Source organism: Myotis lucifugus, unplaced genomic scaffold (assembly GCF_000147115.1).
Source record: "Myotis lucifugus unplaced genomic scaffold, Myoluc2.0 scaffold_463, whole genome shotgun sequence".
NCBI lineage: Eukaryota > Metazoa > Chordata > Mammalia > Chiroptera > Vespertilionidae > Myotis > Myotis lucifugus.
Window position 1 is genome coordinate 22,353 of NW_005871511.1, and position 27,219 is coordinate 49,571.

Here is a 27,219-nt window from a genome sequence, read left to right on the forward strand (position 1 = left end):
CTCTTGACCACTGATGATGAGTCACAGGCAGGAAACCTGGCTGGTTGCTGCAGCTCACGTCCACATTCTAGGGCAGTGGTTCTCAACCTTCTGGCCCTTTAAATACAGTTCCTCATGTTGTGACCCAACCATAAAATTATTTTCGTTGCTACTTCATAACTGTAATGCTGCTACTGCTATGAATCGTCATGTAAATATCTGATAAGCAGGATGGTCTTAGGCGACCCCTGTGAAAGGGTCGTTTGACTGCCAAAGGGGTCTCGACCCACAGGTTGAGAACCGCTGATTTAGGGCCAAACAGTGGATTGGAAAAGCCTAGAGCAGTGGTTCACAACCTTCCTAATGCCGCGACCCTTTAGTACAGTTCATGTTGTGATGACCCCCAATTTCATTGTTACAAATTGAACATAATTAAAGCATAGTCATTAATTACAAAAACAATATGTAATTATGTTTTCCGATGGTCTTAGGCAACCCCTGTGAAAGGGTCGTTCGACCGCCAAAGGGTTCGCGACCCACAGGTTGAGAACCGCTGTCCTAGAGGCACGATGGTTATTTCATGTCTCCAACCCTTTCTCCAACCCACCTTCTGGATGCTTCACTCGAACAGAGCAAAGGATCACTTTAAGCTAAGCTCCTGCTATGATCTAAATCCCGTATCTAAATGGGATTCAACTTATAGGAACTTAAACACAAGCCTGGAAAATAGGAAACCTCGCTTTCCCATTCTCTGACCTCAGGCAAAGGGAGCTGGTGGACTCCAGGGGCTGAGGAGACTGGGGGGCTGAGAAGGGAGCCTGGAGTCCCAACGCCCCGACAGCGCTGCCAGTGACGAGTGGCGAGGAAAACTAGGACTCAGTTTTACAACATCTCATTTTATTACAAACCCATCCTTGTGTCCCAGAATCAATGGCTATTTAATACACAACCCAAAGCACTCCGAAAATCGACCATGTTAACATTCCCACTTCTCTCTCAGTACTTTAGCTCAAAAGGAAAAAATCTTTATAAAACCCAAATCACCAAGTTGGTACATCCCAGGAAGAGCACCTTAGTAAACAACAGGAAACGAAATGTGTCAGGAACCCGGCCACATGCACACAGCAGCAGGGGAGACGCCCGATGGGAGAGAATGACTCCCTGTGGGATATAAATATAGGGCGTCCCCCAAAAATGTAGAGGCCAGACTCCCGATGGAAATGAGTGATTCCCATTGGAACATAAACGCACTTTAACAGCTGATAACTCACTTAATTCTCTTTTCAGGTTTAAATTTGAAGCAAGGGGTGAAGCCAGACTAAGCTTTGAACAAAAAGAACTTATCCACCAGACTTTTTAGGGGGATACATAAAGGATGACGTTTACGGTACAAAACCGGCAACAGTCGAGGAATCGAGGGCAGGTGTTGAGAGAAGGAGCACGAACACGGAACGAAATGGTTCTCGATGTTGGTGATTCCTCTGTGTCACAGCAGTTGTGGTCCAGGCACCGCTGCCGGTTTCGTACCGTAAACTTCTATCTTTTATGTGAGTCTAGGGGGTAAGTTATCTTTGTTTAGAGCTTAGCCTGGCTTCACCCATTATTTCGAATGTTAACCTGAAAAGAAGTGAAAATTGAGTTATCAGCTGTTAGTGCGTACATTTTTTGGGGGGGGACATCCTGTAGATCCCCATCAAAGTATATATATATTTCATGAGTGTGTACACATATATGTAATATATTAAAGAAATTTGGTTTCTACCACAGAAATTATTCAGAAATAAATCAACGTCTCACCCTCGATGGGGGGACACTGGGGCGCTGCAGCCACATCCCAAATCAGGCTGCACCTGCCTCTCGCACCCCCTGCCCCTCGCCCGTACACACTATGTACACTTGCTGGGAGGGGGCGGGCAAGGCTTCTCTCTACCCACCCTGAGGCCGGGCAGACCCAGTGTTTATAGATAAGTGAGCAGGGGAGCCAGCTGGAGAAGGCAAAGCCTGAGGCCACCTCGGCCCAGTGGCGAAGTACATGGGGCCCCAGGCCTGGCTCGGCAGCGCCCTGGGTTAACAGTGAGCCTGACTCTGGGGTCCACCCAGGGCCTCCAGGTCTTTGTAGTGTGGCCGGTCTGGGCTCCTCCTAGAATCATCTGGCTTCTGGGAGAGGGAGTCGAGTTTCCGGACCAGGGCTCTGCCCTGAGAGCATGTGTGCATCTGCTCACCGTCACACGCACACTTTCATGGAGGTCAAACTGCAAACAAGTGTTCTAAGGGGCACGTACACATAGCGTCTGCCTTGGGGAAGTCGGTCTGTCATTGCAGTGTGAGCGTCCCCAGGCCAAAGTGGATTTGTTCAAAAGATACGAGCGGCTGGAGGGTCAGACACGTGTCCCACACCTTGGCACAGCGTTCTCACTAACAGAACACATGGAAGAGGCACACGGGGACCCCTTTCCTCATTCTACAGCCCTCTCCTGGCACCAAGGCGGACAGGAGAGGCGGCCGCGGTCATCAGCAGGCGCGTCAGTAGTTTTAAGGCTCGGGCTACGGGGCCAGGAGAGTCACACACAGCCGTACTCGTACCACACAGTCTGCTGGTCCCCGCCCGGCTCTGGGGACGCCGGCATGCTTTTTGAGTTGTTCCCACGACTGAAGTCCTCAGGGGCCCGGCTGGTGCGGGGAGCCAAGTCGGGAGACCTGCCCGGGCTCTTGGCAGGGAGCCCCTCTCTGTGGGCCTGTCCTGGGGCCCCGTCACCCTCGGAGAGGCTGAGCCCCACCCGGACAGGCGCGATGGTGGCCACTTCCCCTGAGTGTTGGGGGGTTGGGGGCCTAGTCCTGACAGCTGGGGCTGGGGTTGGTGAGCGGTGGTGGGGCTGAGAGTTGCTGCCACCACCGCCTCCAGTGGCAATGGCTGGGGCCGTGGCGGATTGTGGCAGGGGAGCCAGCCTCTCCTCCTTTGGGGGAGCCAGTGAGAAGCGCCTCATGTCCAGTGGTCGGCTTCGGGGACCCGGGGCCTGATAGGAGCCACCAGCCTTTCCCACAAGTGGGGTCTTCTCCCGGGCCAGGCTGTGGGAGCTGAGGGGTATGGGGCTTTGCGGGGTGTGGCTGCCGGTTTCTCTGCCCCCCGAGGCCTCAGAACCCCCCGGCTTCAGAGGAGAGTCCTGTTTGGAGGCCTCTGGCCCGCTGGCTCGAAGCAGGTCAGCTGAGGCCAGGCTGAAGGCCCTGCTCAGGGACGCGCTCCGGCTGGCAGGCGTGTGGGAGGTTGGGGGCATTGTGGCCTGCCGGGGTCTGCCCAGAGAAAGGCTCTGGGGAGGCTGGGCCGGCCTCAGGGGGGCACTGGGTGGGGTCTCAGCGTCGGCAGGTCTCAAGTTGGGCTTCACATACTGCCCCGGCTTTAGCAGCTTCCCCTCCGAGGTGCTGACAGCCATCTTGAGGGTGGGGGCCACCAAGCTGGTGGGCATCCTGGCCCCTTCTCTCCTGGCAGGTGGGCCTGGCTGGCCTCCGATGGTTGGGAGGTCATTGGCCTTTCTGAAGTAGTCACTTAGCAGGTCATCCCGGCAACCAGGAGGGTCCTATAGAGAAGAGAGGAAGAACTGAGAGGCAGGAGTGAGGGCCAGGAGGGTCCTTGGAGGTCAGGGGTCGCCGTGATGGTGAGGGCAAAACAAACCCCACCGCCAAGCAGCACGGCTGTCTTACAGAAGCTGTGGAGGTTCAAGACTGAGAGACCACAGAGGTAAAAAAAAATTAAAAATCTTGAGATTCAGTGCCCTCTACTGGAAAATTATAAATAGACCTCTTCAGAGATAAATGCATAAGCAAAGGAGGACAGCAAATACCATGGAGAACCACAGCAATGAGGGTGACTAGGAAGAAAATGAAAAATCCCCAGAAAGCAGGCTGGAACACATGGAAATATGTGACATAAATAACAGAGATTTCAAGATTAAGGTTCTGAAAATACTCAATGAGATGCGAGAAAATACCCACAGGCATTCAGTGCACTCAGAAAACAAATCAATGAACAAAATTCGTACTTTACCAAAGAAAGGGAAACATCAGAAAAGAACCAATCAGAAATCCAGGAAATGAAGCATGCAATTAAGGAGATTAAAAGTGAACTACTGAGCATAGAAAACAGAACCAACCAGAGGAAAGAATTAGTGATATTGAAGACAGGAATCAGGAAATGATGCAGAAAGTAGTAGAGCAGAGACCCAAGCATAAAGAAAAATGAAAGCACTCCGGAAACCTACCTGACTCCATCAGAAAAAGCAGCATTAGAATTACAGGCATTCGGAGGAGGGAAGAGGGAACATGGAATGGAGAGCCTATTCAAACAGTGGATGAGAACTTCCCAAATCTATGAAAAGAACTAGATCCTCGAATCCAAGCAGCACACAGAACACCTAGTTACCTCAATCCAAAGAGGCCCTCTCCAAGGCACTTGGTATTGAAGCTGTCAAGAATTAACGACAAAGAAAAATTCTCAAAGTGGCCAGGGAAAAAAAAGGAAGTGACCTACAAAGGAAAACCCATCAGAATTTCATCTGACTTCTCAGTAGAAACTCTACAGGCCTGAAGAGAGTAGAACCAAATATTCAAGGGCTTGAAAGAGAGAAATTACCAGCCACGAGTAATATGTCCAGCAAAATTATCCTTTAAATATGAAGGAGAAATAAAGACGTTCCCAGACATAAAGAAGCTGGGGGATTTTATCACCAGAAAACCCCCACTGCAGGAAATACTCAAGGGACTTATTCTACCTGAAACTTAGAACATAAGGTCACAACAGACCATCGAAAAACTTACAGCATAAACAGGGATTAATTTGTGACAACAAAAACATAAAAGGGGAGGGGGGAAGGTCTGAACTGGCAAAGGAAGATGAAAATCAGATGCACTCAAAAGAACAAAAACTACGGTATATATGCAACTTCATTTTTTTATAAACCTAATGATAACCGCACACAAAAATCCCCAAACTAGGACATATAGCTTAAAAAAAGAGGAAACCGAGGAAAGATGAATGGAATACCACCAAAAAACCCCAGATAGAAATATAAAGGAAAAGAATCAAGGGAGGCAGAGCTACCAGGAAACAAAATATAAAATGGCTATAGGAAATCCTCATACATCAATAATTACCCTAAATGTAAATGGTCCGAATTCACCAAGAGGCACAGAATAGCAGAGTGGATCCAAAAACAAAACCCAACCATATGTCACCTACAAGAGGCCCATCTAAGCTACAAAGACAAAGGTAAATTCAAAGTAAAAGGGTGGAAAATGATTCTCCAAGCAAACAAGATCCACAGAAAACCAGGTGTATCCATACTTATATCTGACAAAATATATTTCAAGATAACAAGAGACAAAGATGGACACTTTAATGATAAAGGTAACACTACATCAAGAAACCGCAACACTTCTTAATATATATGCACTCAACCAGGAAACACCGAAATATGTAAGACAACTACTCACAGAACTAAAGGGAGAAACAGATCAAAAGACAATCATAGTTGGAGGACCTTAATACTCCATTGATAGCTCTAGACAGATCAACCAAACAGAAAATCAATAAATAAATATCGGCCTTGCCCTAGCTGGTTTGGCTCAGTAGATAGAGCATCAGCATGCAGACTGAAGGGTTCCATTTTCAATTCTGGTCAAGGGCACATGCCCAGGTTGCGAGCTCGATCCCTAGTAAGGGGTGTGCAGGAGGCAGCAGATCAATGATTCTCTCTCATCATTGATGTTTCTATTTCTCTCTTCCTCTCCCTTCCTCTCTGAAATCAATAAAAATATTTTTTTTAAAAAAAGAAATATAGACCTTAAGTGAAACACTGGACAAAGAAACATAATTGACATTTATAGAACCTTTCATTACAGAACATCAGATTATACATTTTTCTCCAGCGGACATGGAACATTCTCAAGGTTAGACCACATATTGGTCACAAAACTGGCATCAACAAATCATGAAATTGAAATTATACCAAGCATATTCTCTGACCACAATGCCTTGAAATTAGGAATCAAATGCAAAAAGGAAGTAAAGAAACTCACAAATAGCCTTAGCCAGTTTGGTTCGGTAGATAGAGTGTCGGCCTGCAGACTCAAGGGTTCTGGGTTTGATTCCTGTCAAGGGCAAATGCCCAGGTTGCCAGCTCGATCCCCAGTGTGGGCATGCAGGAGGCAGCCCATAAATGATTCTCTCTCATCACTGACGTTTCTATCTCTCTCTTCCTCACCCTTCCTCTCTGAAGTCACTAAAAATATATATATTTTTAAAAAGCCTCACAAATACATGGAGATTAAATAACATACTACTAAAAAATGACTGGGGCAATCAAGACATAAAAGATGAGAACAAAATATATAAAGAACAAATGAGAATGACAATATACCATATCAAAACGCCTGGGATGCAGCAAAAGCAGTAATACACTCCATTATCATATGATCTTATCAATAGTTGCAGGAAAAAGCATTGGATCAGATACAACATCCATTTATGATTAAAATGCTCAATAAAATAGGAATAGAAGGACAGTACCTAAACATAATAAAAGCCATATGTGATAAAACGTCAGCTAATATCATACTCAATGGTGAAAAACTGAAAGCTTTTCTAAGATCAGGAACAAGACAAGAATGTCCACGCTCTCCACAAGGACATGTGCTGGAAGTCCTAGCCACAGCAATAAGGCAAGAGAAAGAAAGAAAAGGCATCCAAACAGGGAAGGAAGAAGTCAAACTGTCACTTTTTGTGGATGACATGAAAACCCTAAAAACTCCACCAAAAAACTGTTAGAAACAATAAACAAATACAGTCAAGTTGCAGGATACAAAACCAAGGTGCAAAAATCCATTGCCTTCCTGTATATTAACAACAAAACTTCAGAAGAAGAAATGAAAACAAACAAACAAAAACAATTCCTTTTGCAATCACAACCTTTCTCCTGATCTGAGAAAGGCAGTGGTGGGAACGAGTGAGGCGGGCCCCCAAGGGGAGTGCAAGGCTGAGCCGTGGGTGGCCACCTGCCACTGTTTCCTTCACGCTGCTCCCCCGGCTGAGCAGGTGCCCGGCTGGGCTTCCCTGGCCAGAGAACCAGTGTCCTTTCCCACCACGCTGGGCAGGCAGAGTCAGAAGCCCAGGCCTGACCCTGCTCTGGTAACTGCAGCCCCCGGCCAGCACCTCCCGGCCTGGAGGGGCCTCGTGGTGTCTCCTGAGGTGTCTCCTCCACGAGAAGAGGCAAGGAAGGGAGAGCACGTGGAAGATGAGTCAGGGTTCACCGGCGGAAGGAGGCAGGCCCCGGCCGCTAGACCTGTGTCAGGCGGCGTCAGTCTCGGGACGGCTCAGCAACCCAGGAGCCACCTGCACTTGCCAACAACTCCTGGCCCGTGAAGACATCTGGACACTCAACCTGAGAGACACCCTCTGCTGCTTTACGTGCTAGTCAGGAGTCACACATCCTGGGCGTTCGTACAGTAAGACCTGTGGTCATTAACATCAACAGGGACCACTTAACCAACTGCTTCCCAGGTGCCAGGCACGATGCTAGAAACCACAGGTATAACTGGGAAAGAACAGAACAAAGACAACCGCCCAACTCATTCAATTCTCAAGCTATCTTGCAAGGCTGTATTAAAACAACCTTTCATAGGCAAGGCAACTGAGAACAGAGGTTCAGCAGGTCCCGCATCTAGAGATTTGAACCCACAGCTGTCTGACTCTGCAGCCGTCTCCTCTCTGATCCTTTCTAAATCTTTGACACCCATCTGCATGAGTCCACCCTCTCTGGCCACCCATTGGGCCCCTCTTACGACACCCCCTTCACCCCCTCCCAGCCAACCACACTCAGGGAGTGGAGGTGTTGAGTGCGGGCACTGTTGTGACTACCACTTCCTTCAGGCCTGCTCAGGGGAGGGGGGAGGCGTCAGGTTAGTTGCGGGGCACATGGGGGACACGCTGTGGAGGAAGGTGGAGTGGTTCTCAGGAGCTGAGCATCAGCTTCCACAACCAACTCCTGAAGTGAGGTTGTTTGGGTCCCATTTAGGCTGAAAAAGATAGGGCAGTGTCTGGGAAGCTGGTCATAATGCAGATTCTAGGGGAGCCCACCCAGAGCTCCTGGGGTCCAGCCTGTGTCCAGGCAGCCCAGGGGAGCATGACACCCGCCCGAGTTTGAGAACCTCAGCATCAGACTGTGAACTTAGTGAGGCAGGGCTTTTGTTTCTCTCCAGCCCCTGGCATAGCGCTTTGCAGATAGAAACAGAAATGACAGGAGGGCAGAGGCCATGCATATACTTCCTTTCAGAGCCAACCACCAGACTAGACACCTAGCAAGTATGTAATGAAACTTGCTGATGAGCTGGTTTACTTGGTGTCTTTGAAAACAGGCATCATGCGTGCTGCCTAAAACATAGTCCTGCTCAATAAACATCTACTGAAAAGTAGTTTGTATTCTGTGTCACTGGGCTCTACTAAAGCAGGCCGTAGGATTTACTACGTGGCCAGAGAAAGTTCAACTGTGTACGTTTAAGGGGAACGAGACAGAATTACCGGCCCTACAATCCTCCAAGGCTCTCAACTGTAACTTCATCCGTGCAGGGACCCAACAGCTCGTGCAGGAAGTCAGACTACAAGGCGCACGAGCAGCGTCAGGAACGCTACCCCGAGACACGAGGGTTTCCTCCTGCCGCTGCCGTTCAGGGCCAACTCCTGCTCGCCGCTCTGGCCTGTGAGCGAAGGATGGTTTTCACATTTTTAAATGATGAAAAACTTTCATGGATGGACGCCTTGGCCCGCCACCTGCCCCAGCGGCAGAGTGGCGTTTGCAGCAGAGACTGCACGGCCTGAAACCTTTACCATCTGGCCCTTCCCCGAGAAACCTCTGCCAGTGAAGAGTCAGAGTCAGCGGGTGCTCCGAGCTCTGCCACACCCCGAGCGGGAGATCCTAACTCTGCACGTGGGCGCCGGCCCCCCCTGCAGGGGTGCTCCAGGGGGTGGGCACACACCTCCCACCCTCCTGCTGGCATTACGTTTCCGGTGCTCACGTCAGATGGAGAAAACAGCCTCCCGGGTCTGGGCTGGCGGCCAGCGCATGGTCATTTTCTGGCTAGGGGTTATGCCCCCCCATCTAAGCCAGCTCTGCAGCCAGGCTGCGCGGCCCCCGGCCCCATCCCTCTCTGTGACTTCGCTGTCAAGGTCTCTGCCTCTGGTGCCCGTCCATCTGAGGGGAGCGAGGGAAGGGGGAGCGAGGGAAGAGAGAGCTCTGGTCACTCACAGCGGTGGGGGAGCCCCGGTTGCTTTCCTCCAGGAACTCCTCCAGGGTGACCATCTCCCTGCTCGGGGAGGCGCAGGGCCGCACCCAGGCCTGGGGCTGGGCCACACCCCTCTTCTGGATGCACTCCTGGGGGAGAGGCCCGTTCCGGGGTGGCGGGTACTCCTGGCGGCTGAGGGCAGTGCGTCCTGGGGCGCTGGCATCGCGGGGCAGAGTGGCTGTGTCCCTGCTGGGGATGAGGTCCTCACTGCTGAAGCTCTCGGGCCTGCGGTGGAGCGGGTCGGAGGAGCCTGGTGTCGGGGCGAGGGGACACAGAGGGACACGCATCAGTCTCCCACTCTCGCTCGCCTGCCTCCCGTGGGCTCCGTGCTGCCTGCAGCTCACGGAACAGAGCCCTGCCCGGGAACCCAGGGCACACTTCTCCCAGGCTGGCACTGTGGATGTCAAGGACATTCTGGAATTCTTTAGAAGTTCACGCTGGCATTTTAAAACAAAATAACTTGGGAAAGAAGTGGAAAGCTTCTGCTAAGCTTAACTTATCAACAGCTGTAAGGCACTGCACTAGACAGCTCTTGAAACAGTGTAGACCAGTGATGGCGAACCTTTTGAGCTCAGCGTGTCAGCATTTTGAAAAACCCTAACTTAACTCTGGTGCCGTGTCACATATAGAAATTTTTTGATATTTGCAACCATAGTAAAACAAATTCTTATATTTTTGATATTTATTTTATATATCTAAATGCCATTTAACAAAGAAAAATCAACCAAAAAGATGAGTTCGCGTGTCATAGGTTCGCCATCACTGTTGTAGACAGACTGTATTCTGCACCATTAAACAAACTGTGAACACTATAAAGGAACCAGTCACCCGTGTCCTCTGACCCCTATGGACATAACCACTGGCGTCGTTCCCATCCTGAAGCTGAAGGAGCTCAGACCTGGTGGCTCGCCAAGTGCCCGGAGCTGGTCAGTGGAGAAGGGATTCGAACCCAAATCTGTTAAAACTCCCAGGCCTAAGCTGCAAACGAATGACGTGGCCCTATGAATGCAAACGCATCATGCTTCCAAGAAGCCTGCTAACTGTATTTTTTAAGTTACACAAATAATACCAGCTCAGAGCGGAGATCCAAGTGCACTGAAAAGTGCCCAGGAGGGAAGGCCGACTTACCCTTCAGGCTGAGAGGTGAGCTGTCACTGGACGCATTCCTGCTGCTCTCTAAGCTGCTTGGCCGTGACCCTGAAGGAAATGGCAACGCTTAACTGAGGGGCCGATGACCAGTCTAACCCAGACTAAACCATCCAATCGGACAACAACTGCATCACAAAGCAACTCTGCCACGGTCCAGGGGAAGCCCCTGGGAGGACAGACCCTGGGATTCCCGACGCCCCCCGGAGGGGTCCAGCCTCACCGAGTGCTAGGCCCGTGCACAGAGGGCAGTGGGCTGTGCAGAACGGCAACTTGTAACATCTCTGTCTGTGAGGTCTGGGCTGTGGCCTCACACAATTTTGTTAACAAAGGAAATCTCATGCAAACCCCCAGTACAGATTAATAAAGGGCCGCTCTGGGAAAGTGAACGATTGGGGGGTTGGGGGGGAGCCCACCCTTACTGCCGCATCGATCTTTCCGGAACACACGTGGGAACACTGTGCCTAGACCAGCACAGGGCCCCCTGGTGAGGGCGGGGCCAGGACACGCAGTGTGTGCACGTCCACGTGTGTACAATGACGTCTGTGTCCGAGCGGGTGCTGGGATCCTCAGGAGGGAAGGAAGTGCTCGCTTTTTGAGAAGGCTGGTATCCCTTCCGCGGACACTTCCACTAGGCCTCAGTCAGAGGCCAGTGTTTCTAACACTTTCTAAGGTAGATTTACCACTGGGAGCTGCTCTGGGCACTAAAATCCAGGTGAGGACAGTAGAGCCCCCTGCAGTCAGTGTCGTCTGCAGGGGTCACTAGGCCTCCCTTCAAGCCGGGGGAGTCAGAGCCTCCAGGAGTAGGACACGTGATAGGTAGTGAGTTCCCCATCACTGGAGGGATGTAAGCAGGAGCTGCATGTTTCTGCCCCTCGGGGAGGCAGGGAAGGAGTGTTGAGGAGCTGTGGGTCCCCCGTTCCCACTCCAGCATAACACCTCCACTTTCACCTCCTTTGTGTGTGGGACTTGCACACACGACTTAGCTTGAAGGAAAAGCACAGTTGATGGAAACAGGTCTGAGAACCCAGGCTGAAGGGCACCACGCACCGCCCACTCACCGTGCTGCTGCCTGTGGTTGGCGAACTCGAGCTCCAGGGACCGCTCACAGAGGCTGTCATCTGAGTGATAGCCTGCGGAGAACATACGGCTGTGAGTCAGGGGACCTGGAACATCCAGGGGGAACCTGGGCTTCTTGCCAGACGGCCACCTCTGACTCTGGCCCAGCCCCTGCGTCGTGGTCGTGTCCAGCTCCTGGAGGAGGGAGGGACGTATGGACCGTGCCCTTAGGACCTGCCTGTACTATCTCTCCCCCTATTTCTCCTGCCGACACAGCCTCATACTCCGGACTCTATCTGACTCAACGTTAAACATGCTTCCGCAGGTGCAATGCCTGGGACGCCGAATGAAAGCAGCAGCGTCCTGGCCTAAGGGCAATGCAGCAAAAGCAGCTGAGACTCAGAATCCCGGGAGCCCCTCCCGCCCTCCAGGGCCAGCTGCACCAGAAGCAGGGGGCCTGCAAGCAATTCTCTCCCAGGGCCTTGTCTCTCCCATGGCTGGAGGAAGGAAAAGGAAAGAACCCACCACCGGAGGGAGGATGTGGATTCCCTAGAGACTGAGCCCTGAACCGGCAGCTCCTCACCAGATACAGTCCGGAACCAAGGGCCACCAGTCACTGCTCTTTCCTGAGAAGGACTAAGCTGCCCTGTGCCTCAAGCCTGTTAGATTCTTGCTGACACAGCCCTGGGTCCCCTCTAAAATGACACCAGGGTCTCCCCTTTGCCACAGTTCTACGTCCACCTGAGCGTGAGCACCGGGCTGCCAGGGAGTCGCTGTGGGCAGTGCTGGGTGTGCGGTGTGACAGGTCCTCGGGCAGGCTCCGCAGGATCTGAACAGGTGTGGGCTCTGGCTCAGGGTGGGATCCAGGCCGAGACAGCCCGTGGTCAGCCTGGAGCCACACTGGCCGCTGGAAATCCGACGGGACGTGGTGCTCCCGGCTCCTGCTCGAGCCTGGGGGACGGAGGCCGTCTGCTGACTGCCCACCCGGACCCCGGAGCATGCTGCCCGGCCGGCACACGGCACAGCTCCCCTGACGCCCAACAGTAAGTGGCTGCCCTCTGTGTCCGGCCAGGAGCGCAGAAGGGCCGCCTGGCTGCCCAGTGCTCACTCAACTCAGATTCTGAGGGTGTTTCTGATTTGTAAACAAGGGGCCAGGCCCTGAAGCCGACCCAGGCAGCCCTGAGGGCAGGGACCGTCTTTGCTCGGCTTGTCAAACCAGGGTTATGCATGCCAGAGCGTCCAGGGTGCAGTGGATGGTACGATCATGAAAAACAATAACCCTTCTTGTTCTCGTCAATTTCTAACATGCCGGGCCATCATTGTCAGCTCCTTCTGCTGTATTCAGATATTTCCATCTCTAAGCTATGAGCTGAATCTCTTTTTCAGTGTTGTGTTATTTTCCCTTTCTGTTAAGTATTTAAAATTTCCAAGTGCTCTCCCCGCAAATGCTCCTTTTTATAGCGTCCTGCCGGTTTCACGAAAGCGTGCAACTTCGCTTGCTCTGATGCTAATGACGGGCATTTCAAAATGTATGTCTCTGCCCAGTGACCGCTGACTCTGCTGCCTCTCACATCGTTTGTCTCTGGTGTTGCGGGCTCTCCTCAGGTGTCGGGGTCCTGAACTCTCACGGGCCTCACCTGGCAAGATGTGACCCGACTGCTCTGCTGGGAATGTCTCCCGCTAATCAGATGCCTTGAAGGATTGTATTAGCACATCTAAGGTGCGGACGCCATGGCTACTGGCATCCTGGGAGACGCGCGATTTGTAAATCCTTCCCCGAACCCCCTTGCTTTTCAGTTAGGACACCTGCCCGCCACTCTACCAACCGACCTCCAGTTCAGAGACCCTGTCAAGTCTCCTCCCAGAAGAATAAACTTCCAACGTTGCCGGATTTTAGCCCAAGCTCTGGTTCACCTCCGTTCGGGAGCTACTTGGTGCCACCGATTCTGAGCAGTGATGGTGGGTTCTAGGGCTTTCCTGTGAGCGGCTTAGGCCCAGGCCTCCAGAGGGTGGAGTTATCCGCCAAAGCCACACGCCTTGGGCAGAGCTGAGGCCTGAACCTGTGTCCGAGGGAGGCCAAGCCTGTCCACAGCTTCACCAACCTGCTGACCACCTCTGAGTCTGAGAGGCCCCCCTGCCCCTGAGAGCCAGGCTCTTCGGGAAGGACCCCGGCCCAGAAGCTCATCCCTCTCGCTTCTAAGGAACACGTGACTCACCTTGGGTGCGGCCTGGGTGCCGGGAGATGGGGGTGGAGCTGGAAGGAGCTGTAGTGACGGCTGAGGATGAACAGGCCCGGGAGCCCAGCTCTGACAGCCAGGGCTTGGTGGCTGGCTCAGCGGAGGCATCCGTGCGGTCAAGGCTGCCTCCGTGTGGTGACCCTCGCTTTGGTACTAGGTCCCCAGGGCCTGGGGCAGAGGAGGACAGTGAGTACTGGGGCTGCAACCTCCCATGCCAAGGTGGGGTGATCACACCGAGGCCTAGAAGCAGCGGCAGCAGGGCACACGGAGCACAGGGACAAAAGCTGGGCTGCGCGCCTCACGGGCTGTGGTCGGAACGGGAGGGCCTGAGCTGGAGGCCCCGGGAGGCCGGCCCTTGCTCCAACCATAGATCACAGTTCGAGCCCCAGCAACCGGGAGAAAATACTAGTAAAGGACCAACTCAAGAGGCTCAACGAAACACTGTTAAAAGTCCAACACGTTAGCGACTGGGCCCACCTGCTGTGTAACACTGCCACTCAAATCCCTGATTTAAAAAGATCCTGAATGATGTCTGCTCAGGGCCACTGGAGACCTGTGGTCTGGGGCCTCAAGGTCCAGGATGTGCACCCTTGTGATCTGAGAAAGGTGTTTATTGCCACCCTAACCACCATCTGTTTAAGAAGGCTTCATCACCGCTAGGAAGATTTTTACCTTGTATTTTGCACTTTTCTGCAATCTCTGAATTTTCTACCGTGTAATATACTCTTGTCAAAGTTAAATAAAATCCTAATTTAAAAAAACAAACACTGGGGAAAAATACCTAAAAGATCTTCAACGACCTCTTAGCAGGAAAGGGGATGGGCTCTCCACATACAAGTGAAAAGTTAATGTGGGTGGAGCTCTAGAAGCATCAGGACAAGGCTGTTTTGCACGGCGTCCTGCTCCAGGCTGCCCAAGGGCGTGGACCCGGAGTCATGTCCGCTGTCGGGATTCTGACCCGTCTCCACACTCCCCCAGGGCCTGACTCCCGACCCTCAGCCACTCAATGTCTGGACTCACGGTCACGTGTGAAGCACCCAAGTCTTACGACTTCAAACCAAGGGAACTTTTGGATTCTGAAAGGTCACCTTGATGAGAAGCAAGATTCAAGGCGGTGGAATGAATCGGACAGGCAGCCACTGCATGAAGTGAACATGAGTAGCAGAGGAGAGGCGGAGATGAGCCAACAGCAGCAATGGCAGAGAAACCACACATTTCCAACAGCATGCTGGGAAGACAGGCAGACCAGGACGTGGCCGCCCAGGAACCAGAGCAGGTGCACGAGACGAAGTCAGTGCCACAGCAACCGACTGAACAGTGCGGCAGTCACGGATTTACGTTGATTACCTTGTTTCCATGGCGATACTGGTTTCCCATTTATAGTACCGATAATCATCTTTCCTTTTAAAATAAAGTTAAATGGAAACGGGGAGTCGATTCGAGGGGAGATATGTAAGCGATCACAGAGGTGATACAGACATGGCAAACGCATGGAGATGGTACAAGGATGGCTGAAGACAGAGAGCAAGGCAGTAGCTAAAGGCCTCTGTGGACCAGCGCTCCCGGCTCCCGGCTGACTGGGAGCTGATGTTCTGTCTGTCCACTGCTGCCCTCACAGCAGCATCCAAGATGCCAGAGGACCGTAGCTTGGTCCAAAAACGGCACTCCGGGCTGAACCCTGGCTCAGCAACATCCATCCAATTATTCAAAATGCTTGAGTGCAGCAATAAATTCTTCAGAACATGGAACACATCTAAAAAGGGACTTATCTGCACAAGCCAACCATCCCCTGCTCCGACAAGGGAAGTGGGGAAAAGGGCAGCGGTTTTAAATGCAGCTGCTTAAAAATAAGTCTTTACAGAGGCCGTACGATTTAGGAAGCATAGCGACAGCTGACCAGTTCTGCGTGACACACGGCATGACATACAAGCCTGCAGGCGCGGGAGCGGGCAGCACTCGGCCAGGGGACTCACTGGGCAGGGCATCCTGGCCACGGGCCTGTGCGTGGCTGTCCCGAGGCTCCCCTAACACTGCACTGTGCTGGAGTACCGTCCAGAGGTGTCACAACTCATCTTCTCTTTTGAAATCAGAATCCACGTTGGCTGTTGTAAGCTTGGCTTGGAATTGGGGTCAGGAGGAGGGGTCCACTATGGGGCATCTGGCCTTTAGGTACTGTTTTTTGTTTGTTTGTTTGAATTTCAGAAATGAAGGAGGGTACATGATGAAGACACTGATGAAGGGAAAGGATTAGAAATCTCCAATTTCTGAGAAAGGGAGAGGGTAGTTAGAGGCGGGTGGGATGTCAGAGGAAGACCAGAACCGCAGGCGTTTAGAGAAAGCCGGGTGGGCTGTTGGAGACTTGTCTTTGTCCTTGCTTTTGCTTCTCAAAAAGGGGCTCTTTTTGCACCGAGTTGCTAAATTGTTATCCCCCGGATAACCCAAGAGAGAAAGGAAAAAAAAACAAAAACAGCAATAAATGAAATGAATGATAACAAATGACGCTACATTAGCTGAACGTACTTGGGAATCAGAATCCTGTCCAGCCCAGGAGAGATGGAAACAATGCCCACGGCACAACCTGAATCAGGACTCGGTGAATCATTTAGGCTCTGACTCCATTTAGTTAATTCAGTGGCACCCTTGTGCCAATGCTTTACTTAGCACGTGAGGAGAAGTCTATATTGCTCTAGGAGCTGATGTGTTAGACCATTTTTCAATTTCAATGTGTTAAATTATTAAACAAGGATGTTTATTAATTTAGGACCTGGCATTTCTTATTCATCCATTTTAATGACAGGTTCCTGACAACGTGGCTCCCACACAACTAACTCCTGCTCCTGTTCAAAGACCTTGGGACACTTACTGGTATGTTCCTGGCTGGCGGTAATGAAATAGCCTACGTCACCTCTTCACTAATAATTCTCGTACACCTAAATAACCTCTTCTAGCAGGATGAGTCTGAAGGTAATGAAAATACCCTTTTGATACCAAAACACTCTCTCCATCAAGAATTATTTCCATTTAGACCCCTACGCATCCTCTACTCTAAACCTACCCTCATGGTCTTTAAATTACAGTCTGACCAGAGCAGACAATTGGTCTTTCTGAGCATGTCATGTACATGAACATAACTGATTCACCTAATTTCTGATTGAGGATTCAAGTCCATACAGCAGTGGTTCTCAACCTTGGCTGCACATTAGAATCACCTGGGAATCTTGTTATGGGGTGGGGCCACAACATTAGTAACAAAGAAACAGAATTTCTAGAGGATGAGGCCCAGAAATCAGGATTTTAAGAAGATTCCCAGGTGATTCTAATGTGCAGCCAAGGTTGAGAACCCCTGCCATAGAGGAACCTCCGTTACTTCTTTCCCCACAGCGCCACCTGCTGACCACAGCTCCCACCACAGGATCAGGACCCACTACTCAATGCTGGGGCCCCAGGCGGGTTCAGCATCTTCAGGGACCAAAGCAGCTTGAAGTGCAGGCAGTGCTCACAGGGGTTAAAGTTCAGGCCCCTTATCCGTCAGACCTGGGTTCGGATCCCAGCTCCAACACTTACTCTCTGGGCCAGTGCTTAACCCTGGCAAACCTCACTTTCCCAGCTCTGAACAGGGACAGGAACGGTGCCGACCTCACCCGGCAGTTAGAACCAAAGGCGATAGATAGAGCAGGTCAACTACCTAAAGGGCGCTGAGCCCAGGAAGCACCATTGCACGGCTGCCGTTACTCATATTTACCACTGACCTCATTCATGGACCCCAACGACAGTTTGGATCAGTCAAGCACTTTTTTCTCTGAAAGGTTTGCCAACTCCATTAGGCTGATTATAGTCATTAAGCCAGTTTAGACAATAACACAAGTTGAGGTGGTAAATGTCACAACATGTAAGGAGCCAGTATGAAAGCTTCATTATCATTGACCTGCACGTGAGCTTTGGACCTAATTCACCTGCTGTGAAGACTGGGGATGCAAGCACTAGTCCCCAGACAGTGGGCATGCGTGTGCACACCTCATTTTAGCCTCTCCAGTGACACACCGGGACTTGAAGTGGTGACTGCCACCCGGAGAGGCTTGTGCACACGTCACACTCAGAAGGCGGCTTGGCACAGGCCCTGGGCCCTGTCAGCTACTGTCACGCCAGCCGCTGAGAGCACACGAGTCTCAGGCAGGGCCCTGATCCTCAGAAAGCCCTAGTGTCCTTCATAAAATTTACTTTCTCAGGGGGCTTGTTGGGCAGGTTTATGGGTAAATAATGTACACAGTGATATTTAAAAGTGAATTTGAAAACGAAACCACGTTTAAGACGATGGCTTTGTTTAATCGATTGTAAAATGCACGTTTTCACCCCCAAACCTTACATCTCTGAAGTCAGGATGCAGCTTTGAGCATCTCTCGCATCACTGTCGGCTAGGTGGCAATTCTGACAAAATTGTCACTGCCACCACCAATTCATTTCCTTTCTATGAGCACACAGTCCTACAGCTTACAACTGCCAGCCTCTTAGATCCGATGAAACATATGCAGCACATCAACTAGAAACCCATTTTGGAACCTCTGGCTCACTCTGACCACAGCCCTAAATGTCCAGGTACAGCGCCCCCTGGTGGGAGGACTCAAGGCCAGGAAGGCGGGAGAAGAGAACCGCACCTGCTTTTCAGAGGGACGGAAAGCTCAGCCCGGCCGTGCTGAAGACCTTGCACGTGTCCATCACGTGTTAAATGCACCGGGATCTCCCTCCGGAAATGGCTTCTCCCAGGCCCGGCAGATACAAGGACACCCCAAAACTTACCCTCTGGGGCTCTCTCTGCGGTAACTGTATGGAGATCCGCTCTGGACATTCCAGGACCCACCACCTGTATGTGATGGGCGGGGCTTCTCGTGCTAAAGGAACTAAATTGTTCTGGGACGAAACTGCCACAACACGGACGTGGGTTTATATTTTCTACTTGGCTGTTCACATACCTGATGGGGGAGCACACCCCCTTCAGGCGCCTACACACGTGTGCACACCCAGCACGCCATCTCGTTGGTGCTGCCCTGTCCACGAGGGAGACCTGAGGGCCTCCCCTTCATTTCCCGCCTGCAGCCAGGTCACCCTCCTACCTTTTCCCACAGGCACACTGTGGGCATCTCGCTCTTCCACCCAGTTCGAGCACGATGGCGTGGCCTCCGGGGGCTCCGGCTGTGATTTTGGAGGCTGAGCAGCACTGGGCGAGGCCGGGTCTGAGGACTCCAGCGGCCAGGGAGGGCTGTCTGTGGTTGACTTCGGTCGTTCTCTGGGACCCTCTTTCTTTGGTTTGATTAATTTGACTAAGGCTTTGGCTCCAATCCAGTGGTTTTTCCTATTAGAAGTAGATTTTTAGGACACAGCCAACCATCACTGCCCCTCCGGTAGGTCACTGGGTGTGCTGACGCAAGCTGGGATTGCCATCACCAGCCAGGGAAGTGGCCGTTAATTTGGGGTTCAGAAGGTTGGCGCTCTTGGCCAGCACCACGATCATCGGATGTGGGGCTCAGGGGTGGAACACAGTTTGCAGCTGTGGTAGGGACGGTAGAAGCGTTCATCGTGGCAGGAACCCACACTAGCCTCTCGGGAAACTGAACTTCAAATACAGCTCTCAGCTCCCGATCGCTGTAAAGTGCAGGGAGAGGTGCTGTGCTGATCTATGTTCGTTGGCACTTTCCATCAAAATGCCGCTTTCAGGAAGAGTCAGGGACCTCCTCATTTTCAGCCAGCGTTAATAACGGGTGACATGGGCTGGCATACTTTGCCCATTCCCGGTATTGAGGAGTCTGGGTGAGGGGGAACAGGGCAGGGCAGAGTGGGCCACTTGAATTAAAAACAGTGAAGTTAAAGGGTAATACACTGCAGCTAACCAGAAACGGAGGCATTCTAATCTAACAAGAACCACCACACGTGGGTTCTAATCCTGGCTCTGCCACAGAACAGCACCGTGCTCTCACAAACGGTTTAATTTCCTCATCGATGCCTCAATTTCTCTGTCAACAGAAGGGTCAGGCGGAAGGTGGGAAATTCTGTGGTTCTGTGATGCCAACAGAGAGGCCTTGCAGGATTCATGGTGATATGACCTCAAGGCTGGGCTGGGACAGGACACTCTGAAGGCCCAGCTCCTGGGGCTCAGGCCCGCGCCAGGGAAGCCCTGCTGCACGGAGGAGGCCGGCAGCCTCGGGGACCGAGCCGCCCACCCCCTGGGCTGCTGCTCTGCAGAAGGGAACGTGTTTGTGAACCACCCTGGGGTCCAGAGACTCCAGAGGAAGGTAGGGAAGACCCAGAGGTTCCTGTGACAGAAGACCATGGGTGCTGGCCCAGGAGTCCGGCCCACGCTTCCTTCCCAAAACAGAAACATGGCGTTCTAGGTCCTGAAACCTGGAGACACAGCCTGATAGTCCTGCTTTAGTGGCTCGAAACCACAGACTCTCTGCCCCTTCAACAGGACATGGCAGCTGGCCTTCGCCATCCCTCATAGGATAACGCTGAGTATGGACGGCGGGACCGAAAGAAACTCTAAATTCTTTCAGTGCTGGGAGACCTGCGCACAGCGGACCTGCCATAGACGGGAAGATGCGGGCCCAACAACTGGTCACTGCTCTAGATGCTACAGCTTTCCCCACTCGTGAAAGAGCAAGCTTTCTGTGCTTAAGTTACTGCCATTAAATCAACTCACTTCTTGGGAGCAGGATCATAGAACTTGTACTGATCCATGATTTTTTCTTCCAGTTTTTCCTTTTGTCTCTGCAAGGCATTTAATTTGTCTCTATAAAATAGAAAAGAAAGAAAAAACAATTTGGTTTTTTAAAATAAAACATCGGCCCAACCTGGGACCTGGCCCAGAAGGGCCGGCATTTTTCTGGGACTCGGACATCACGGTGCTCATGATGGTCGTGATCGCCTAGGGGGAACATGGGGATGGAAGCACGTGACGTGGCTCTGGGAACCTAACACATGGAGGAGACCTGCTGAAGCACTGAGAATCGGGTTGAACATCATTTTAGAAGAACAAACCCCCAACCACCTGAAACTCAAGCTCAGAGACCAGGAGGACTTTCCGGCCAGCTCAACTCGGGATGTTGGGCACTCGGGCCGGACACAGGGCAAGGCTGGCTCCTGCGGGTACAGACGAGCGATACCTTTAGTGGTGGGGAGAGGGCTGCCCTCAGGGAGGTAGATGGGCATTAAGGTTAAAAAAGTCCGTTTAGCCCTGACTGGTTTGGCTCAGTGGATAGAGCGTCGGCCTGCAGACTCAGGGTCCCAGGTTCGATTCTGGTCAAGGGCATGTACCTTGGTTGCGGGCACATCCCCAGTGGGGAGTGTGCAGAAGGCAGCTGATCGATGTTTCTCTCTCATCGATGTTTCTAACTCTCTATCCCTCTCCCTTCCTCTCTGTAGAAAATCAATAAAATATATATTTTAAAAAAAAGTCAGTTTAGCAAAGTCAGACCCCTGACCTCAGCCCGTTCCAATGCTGGGTTTCTGGTAATACTGCCACGGAAGCGAACTCAAAACCTTCCGGGGGCCGACAGAGAAGATAAGGAGCAAAGCGGGCCTGGAAGGACCAGAGGGAGCGGTGGGGCCTGCGGCACGGCTGAGCGCAGGGTGCCTCCTGGGACTGAACGCAGGCCCTGCAAACCAAGCGCCGCTTTAGATGTGGTGGAACTTCTGAACGCTTTTCCAGAAGGTTCCAGAAACCCAGGTTGGGAAGCAAACATCTCTTCAGTTCTGCTGGCAATCAGTTCACATTTTCACAAACACAGAAAGGAACAGAGACACCTCTTAACCCTGGGCCGCTGGAGGGCACCCCTGCTCACTGGGAGAGGGAGCCTGGCTTTCCTGAAACAGGCCGCACGGCACGCTTTGGTTTTCCCTTGTCCCAGAGTGCCCCCCCACTGGCCGCCAGCTCCTGTCCTGTTCCCTCGTGGACCTTGTGGCCCTGACAGCTCAGATCCTGGATTCCTGGCTTGAAAATGAGTCCTCCAATCAAGGCAGCTGCTCAGGCTCCTTCGGCCATGAAGCTGCCGAGGTCCCACCTAACACCAGGGCTTTCCCGAGAGTTTATCATGAAGTGAGGAGCCCATGAAAAGTGATGGCTCGCAAACCGCTAGGCCCCTGACCACCCTGCTCGGCATCTGTTCTTCTAGTCTGTGTTGTTCTCTTCCCACAGCCGTGCTGCTGGGCCTTATGCTAGAGCGCTTTCCTGTCTGGCTCTGACCATCCCTCCACTCCAGGCGCACAAACTCACGGAGGGCAGGCACCACCCTCCCAGGACTGGGGAAGACTCAGCTCGGAGCAGGCTCAGCAAGCCTGACATCTCCCTGGCCTCCTGCAGAATGTCTAATGCAAAACCATCATCAGATCACCCCCTGGATACCAGGACCCGAATCTTCTAGTTGGCATCTTCCCAACCTCTGCTGGTAATTTTTACCCGCTGCGTTACAGAGAGCCAACTTCAGGCCACAGTCATTTCTACCCCAAAACTACAGTGTGCTTTCCACGTGAACCATCCTGGGTAGGTGCAACCACCTGTGGACGAGCAGAAGAATCCAAGAGAACAGTAAAGCAGCCCCATTACCCAGGGAGCTGGGACAGTGCCCCCGGGGTCACTGTGGCCATGTCCCTCTGTCCCACATGGCCAGCCATTCCTGACCACAAGGAAGGACAGTCCCGCAGCACAGCACCGAGGGGGGAAGACCACCCTCGACCCACAAGATGCATCTCGGGTTACTTGACTTCCAACCACAAGGCTCCCAACACCAAGGCCCTTCCTCCCGCCCTCCTTTCTGGCAGCTCCTGGGCCTGTAGACCAGCTTCCCATAAACACTCACTTCCCAGTGAACCGGACTCCTTAGCCAGGCATGGACGCCTTCCCCAACTGAGCGCCGCCTGCTACAGCCTTCCCTCCTGCCACTGCCTGCACCTTCCCTGCATCCAGGCTACCCGTGCTCCACCGTCACTTCCCCCCACCGGCCAGCCCTGTCCCCATCCTGGTCAGCAGCAGCACCCCAACTCCCACCACCACGCTTCCTTCTAGGCCTCTATGAAGGTCCTCAACATCTGTCTGCTGTGCACACAGCTCTGCTCACATCCCATCACGCCTACTAGTTCCTGGCCACCAGGTCACTGGTTCTGTGCACCTCGCAGGGCCTACGCCAAAGCCAGGAATGTGTCATGTCGGCAGAGGGAGGACAACCAGGGTGCACCAACGACCCTCTCTCCAGCCTGTTAAGGGAAAACACACAGAAAGGGCTGGGCCCGCAATCTGAATTCCTTCCCTAGGCACCACTCTACCGCCATCATATTTTTAAAACTGAACTGAATTCCAAGAGCAGATTAAGAACCATCTGGCAGTGGGCAGTATCTCTGAAAAGCCAACCACCCCTATTTGCAAAAATCCAGGAAAACGAGAGGAGGATGCGCTGGGAAGATGGTCTGACCCCTTGCCCTTGGGACACCAGTGCGCCAGGGGGCTCTCTGCCCAGAATGTCGAGGCCCAGGCGCGGGGCTGGAAGCCAGGGCCCCTTTGTGGACAGGTCAGCCCACGCCCTTACATGTACTGCTTCTGCTCCTCGTGGTACTGGTCCTTGTTCTCCATGTTCTGCTCGAGAAGCCTCTGGTTCTGCTCATTCAACATCTGGATCTGGCTCACAAGGTGATGGTTTTCTTCCTCCAAGTTCCCCTTGAGGCGGGAGAGCAGCTACAACACACACAGACAACGTCTCAGACACCACATGCCCCTGTGATCCCACTGCGGGGAACCTACTTCCAGAAGAAAAAGGCCACGTGCACAAAGAGGGCCGTTTCGGTATCCAGTGGGAATGACCAACACAGCCAATGCCATGGGGACGGCCAAGTGCAGCCGGTCTGAGCTGAGACGTGCCGTAAGTGCAAAGATATACAACAGAAAACGCAGCCGGTCTGAGCTGAGACGTGCCGTAAGTGCAAAGATATACAACAGATTCCGGGGATTTAATAATTTAAAAACATCTCATTAATAAGCTGTCCGGCTGGTGTGGCTCAGTTGGTTGAGCATCATCACAAGCACCAAGAGGTCACAAGTTTGATTCCTGGTCAGGGCACATGCCTACGTTGCAGGCTCGATCCCCAGTAGGAGGGCGTGCAGGAGGCAACCGATCCATGTTTCTCTCATCAATGTTTCTTCCTCTCTCTCTCAAAAAAAAAATCAAAAACATTAATAAACTTTTTGGGGTTACATGTGCTATTTTAGATATAACAGCTAAATAAAATATGTAACTAAAATTAATCCCACCTGTTTCCTTTTATTTTTTTAAAATTTTGTATAATGTACGTTGGCGTGCATTATATTCCTATTGGACATCTCTGCTCTAGGCGGGGCTAGCACACTTTTTCTGTAAAAAGCGAGATAGTAAATATTTTAAGTTTTCCAGGCAGGGTGATGGTCTCTGTTGCAGCTATTCAACTCTGTTATTACAGCAGGAAAGCAGCCAGAGATAAAATGTACATGCATGTGTGTGGCTGTGTTAAAAAACAACAAAAAACTTTACTCATGGACACAGACAGCTAAATTTCATACCGTTTTCATTTGTCACCAAATATTATCCTTTTGATTTTTCCCAACGATTAAAAACTGTAAAAGCTATTTTTGGTTCACAGATATGTCAAAACAGGTCGGGGGGCTAGATCCGAATTTCGGGCTGAGGTTGGTCTGCTCCTGCTCTAGAATATCATCCCGGTTGGTGTAGCAGGAAAGTTGCAACGTTGGCTTCACACAAACTGGGTTGCAACCCACTACTTAGGAGGGACGAGATGGGTACCCCAGCTCACAACATCATTGTGAGAAATAAATGAGAGGACACGGTGAGCCCTGAGCTAAGTGCTCAGCCGAGGGCTCGGAAATGAAACAGGACTTGGCTGTTGCGGCTATTCAACTCTGTTATTACAGCAGGAAAGCAGCCAGAGATAAAATGTACATGCACGGGTGGCTCAGTGAGTGGTTGAGCATTGACCTATGAACCAGGAGGTCATGGTTCGATTCCAGGTCAGGGCACATGCCTGGGTTGCGGGCTCAATCCCCAGTGGGGGACGTGCAGGAGGCAGCTGATCGGTGATTCGCTCTCATCATTGATGTTTCTGTCTCTCCCTTCCTCTGTGAAATGAATAAAAATATATTTAAAAAAACACACACAAAAAAACAGTACTGGGCTGTTTCCATGCACCACCTGACCCAGCACAAAGCAAAGGTCCGGTGAAAGGTGTTTCTAACACATCCCCTCCAGTCATGGGGTTTGTCTTCTTCAAATGCCTCTGGCTTCCCCTCGGCCTCTGTGTGACACTCACACAGTCTTTGAGCACAGACGCCAATGAGGACCCATTCCGACCCGGCTGAGCCACGGCTGTCGCCCAGGGCACAGGCCCCGTGTCCTGAGCCACCCGCCCCGGCCTCACCTCGCAGTGGTGGTCCAGCTTGGTCAGCGAGAGGTCCATGCTCTGGTGCTCCTCCTTCAGCTCGTCGTACCGGGCCTGCCAGCGGTTCACCTCCAGCTGCGAGTTGTTCAGTGAGGTTTTCAGCTCCTTGGTGTGGGCGTGCAGCTCCTCGTACTCCCCCTTCAGCTGCTGGTGCAGGAAGCTGACCCTGGAGGGCGAGAGCCACAGGGCCAAGGGCTGAGGGGCGCTCCCAGCCTCCGTCCCAGGTGTGCACCTTAATCAAAACCACAACTCTCTGAGTTTTTCCCGTGTGTAAATGAGGGTTGGACAAAATCAGCGGTTTTCAAACTGTGTCTGTTGGGGTTCTATGAGGCTAGCCCAGGTCACTTCTGTGGGCTGGGGGGACAGGACAGGCAGGCGCGGACACCACTTCAACAGAGCATCCCTGTGGAAGTCCTTTCTGTGTAAGGCTTTGGCAGACGTGCCGACTTGGAAAAAAGGGTTCTATTAAAACTCTTTTAAAAAACATTGAATCAGAACATTTTTGCTGGACACCGACAGTTAAAACTCTATGTCTATGCCCAGCTCTTCTTCCAATTCCAAGCCCCTTTCTAATTTCAACTCCTGAGATAAATAAAATATGAGATTCTGAGTATGATGTAAATCCACTGAAATCATCATCATCATCATCATCATCACCCAACTGGGTTTCCTGGGGGACGATTTATACTAGAAAGCTCACATGACCAGAGGCTCATGGACTCAATTTGAACACAGATGTGTCCAGTTTGGCTCACATAGTTTTTTTGCAAATTAATTAGTTTATCAACATTTAAAAAATTTTAAGTTTCACATCAACATTTCGATATCTAGCTTCTTGGGAGGCGGGGGGGCGGGGGGGGAAGTCGGGGAGCATAAACAAAAGAATGACCTGGCAGCCCGGGCCTGCCTCCCAGATGACAGCCCTCAGAGGGTGTGTATTCCCCACCAGGGTCTGCTCTAACGCGGACACTCCTTCCCCACCGGCTGGACCTGCCTGGTCACTGGAGGCACCTGAGTTTGCAGCCCCCAATACATATTAAAACAAGGCTGTGGGAAGGAAGGCTTCATATGGTTGTGCCTCTGGGCTGAGACAAGACCTGGATTTGAATCCTGACTGGGCCACTAACTAGGAACATGAACTTGAACAAGTTATTTAATCTCTCTGAGCCTCTTTCCTCATCTGTTTTTTTTTTTTAAAGGAATAACAATAGTGCAGTTAATTCTCATGACTCACGGTATAATGTCCTATCAAACCACCGAGAACTCTCATTTAGTGGACACTAAAACTGTCCCCGCTGGTTCCTGTGAGTCTCTGGCCATTGTTGTCAACCGACCAAGTCATCAAGACGCCCTGTGTGATATACTCACAGCCAAGAGCACCATAACCTGGACCAAAATGAACCTCAAATGCCGCTCCTTTATTCCCCATGAGGCTCAGCGCAGACTTGCCCTTGGGGACACTAGACAGCACTGCAGCACTCCACTTAGGGGCCATTTCAAACAGCGACATCGCCACCAAAAAGCACGAAAACAGAACTCCATGGCACTCAATGGGCCACAGAGGGACACCGGTTTGCAGTGTGAGAGCTGAAACAAGGCAGCAGCCAAAGGTCTTGTTCAGCCTCCCCTGCAATGTGCCCATCGGCGACTCCAGTATCTCCCACTCTGGGCAGGCCCATGAAAGGCTACGGCTACCGATTTGGGGGTTCAAGTGCATTTCAGCCAGCAGGCGAATTCACCAAGAGGGAATGTGTGAATGCTGAGGACCGAGCGCCTCTCCCTCACGGGGTGGCTGGTGTCAGAGGATGAAGGGGCCCTCGCCCGATACAATCATCACCATCATCAAGGTGGGAGGGAGGTCACCAAGCCTAGACAATGCAGCATCCCAGTGTCGCTAGTCCTCCCCTCCCAGCCACCAGCTGGCGTGCCTTTACCTTGTGACCGTCCAGCTGTGACCATGACAGGGTTGGTAAAAATACACCATCACCAGGAGACTCGAGCTTAG

General features: G+C 51.9%; 1 protein-coding gene across 1 annotated transcript in view; it reads right to left on the reverse strand.

Moving 5' to 3' along the window:
• Window positions 1-859: 859 nt before the first annotated feature.
• The window catches only part of CCDC88C (coiled-coil domain containing 88C), a 108,944-nt gene continuing 82,584 nt past the window's right edge, over window positions 860-27,219 (reverse strand). Inside the window, 9 exon segments of the mRNA XM_006109700.3 lie at window positions 860-3,551; window positions 9,270-9,556; window positions 10,435-10,503; window positions 11,514-11,585; window positions 13,728-13,916; window positions 18,857-19,095; window positions 20,440-20,529; window positions 23,318-23,463; window positions 25,194-25,380. Of these exon segments, the coding sequence (XP_006109762.1) occupies window positions 2,541-3,551; window positions 9,270-9,556; window positions 10,435-10,503; window positions 11,514-11,585; window positions 13,728-13,916; window positions 18,857-19,095; window positions 20,440-20,529; window positions 23,318-23,463; window positions 25,194-25,380 (2,290 nt within the window). The 3' untranslated portion in view covers window positions 860-2,540.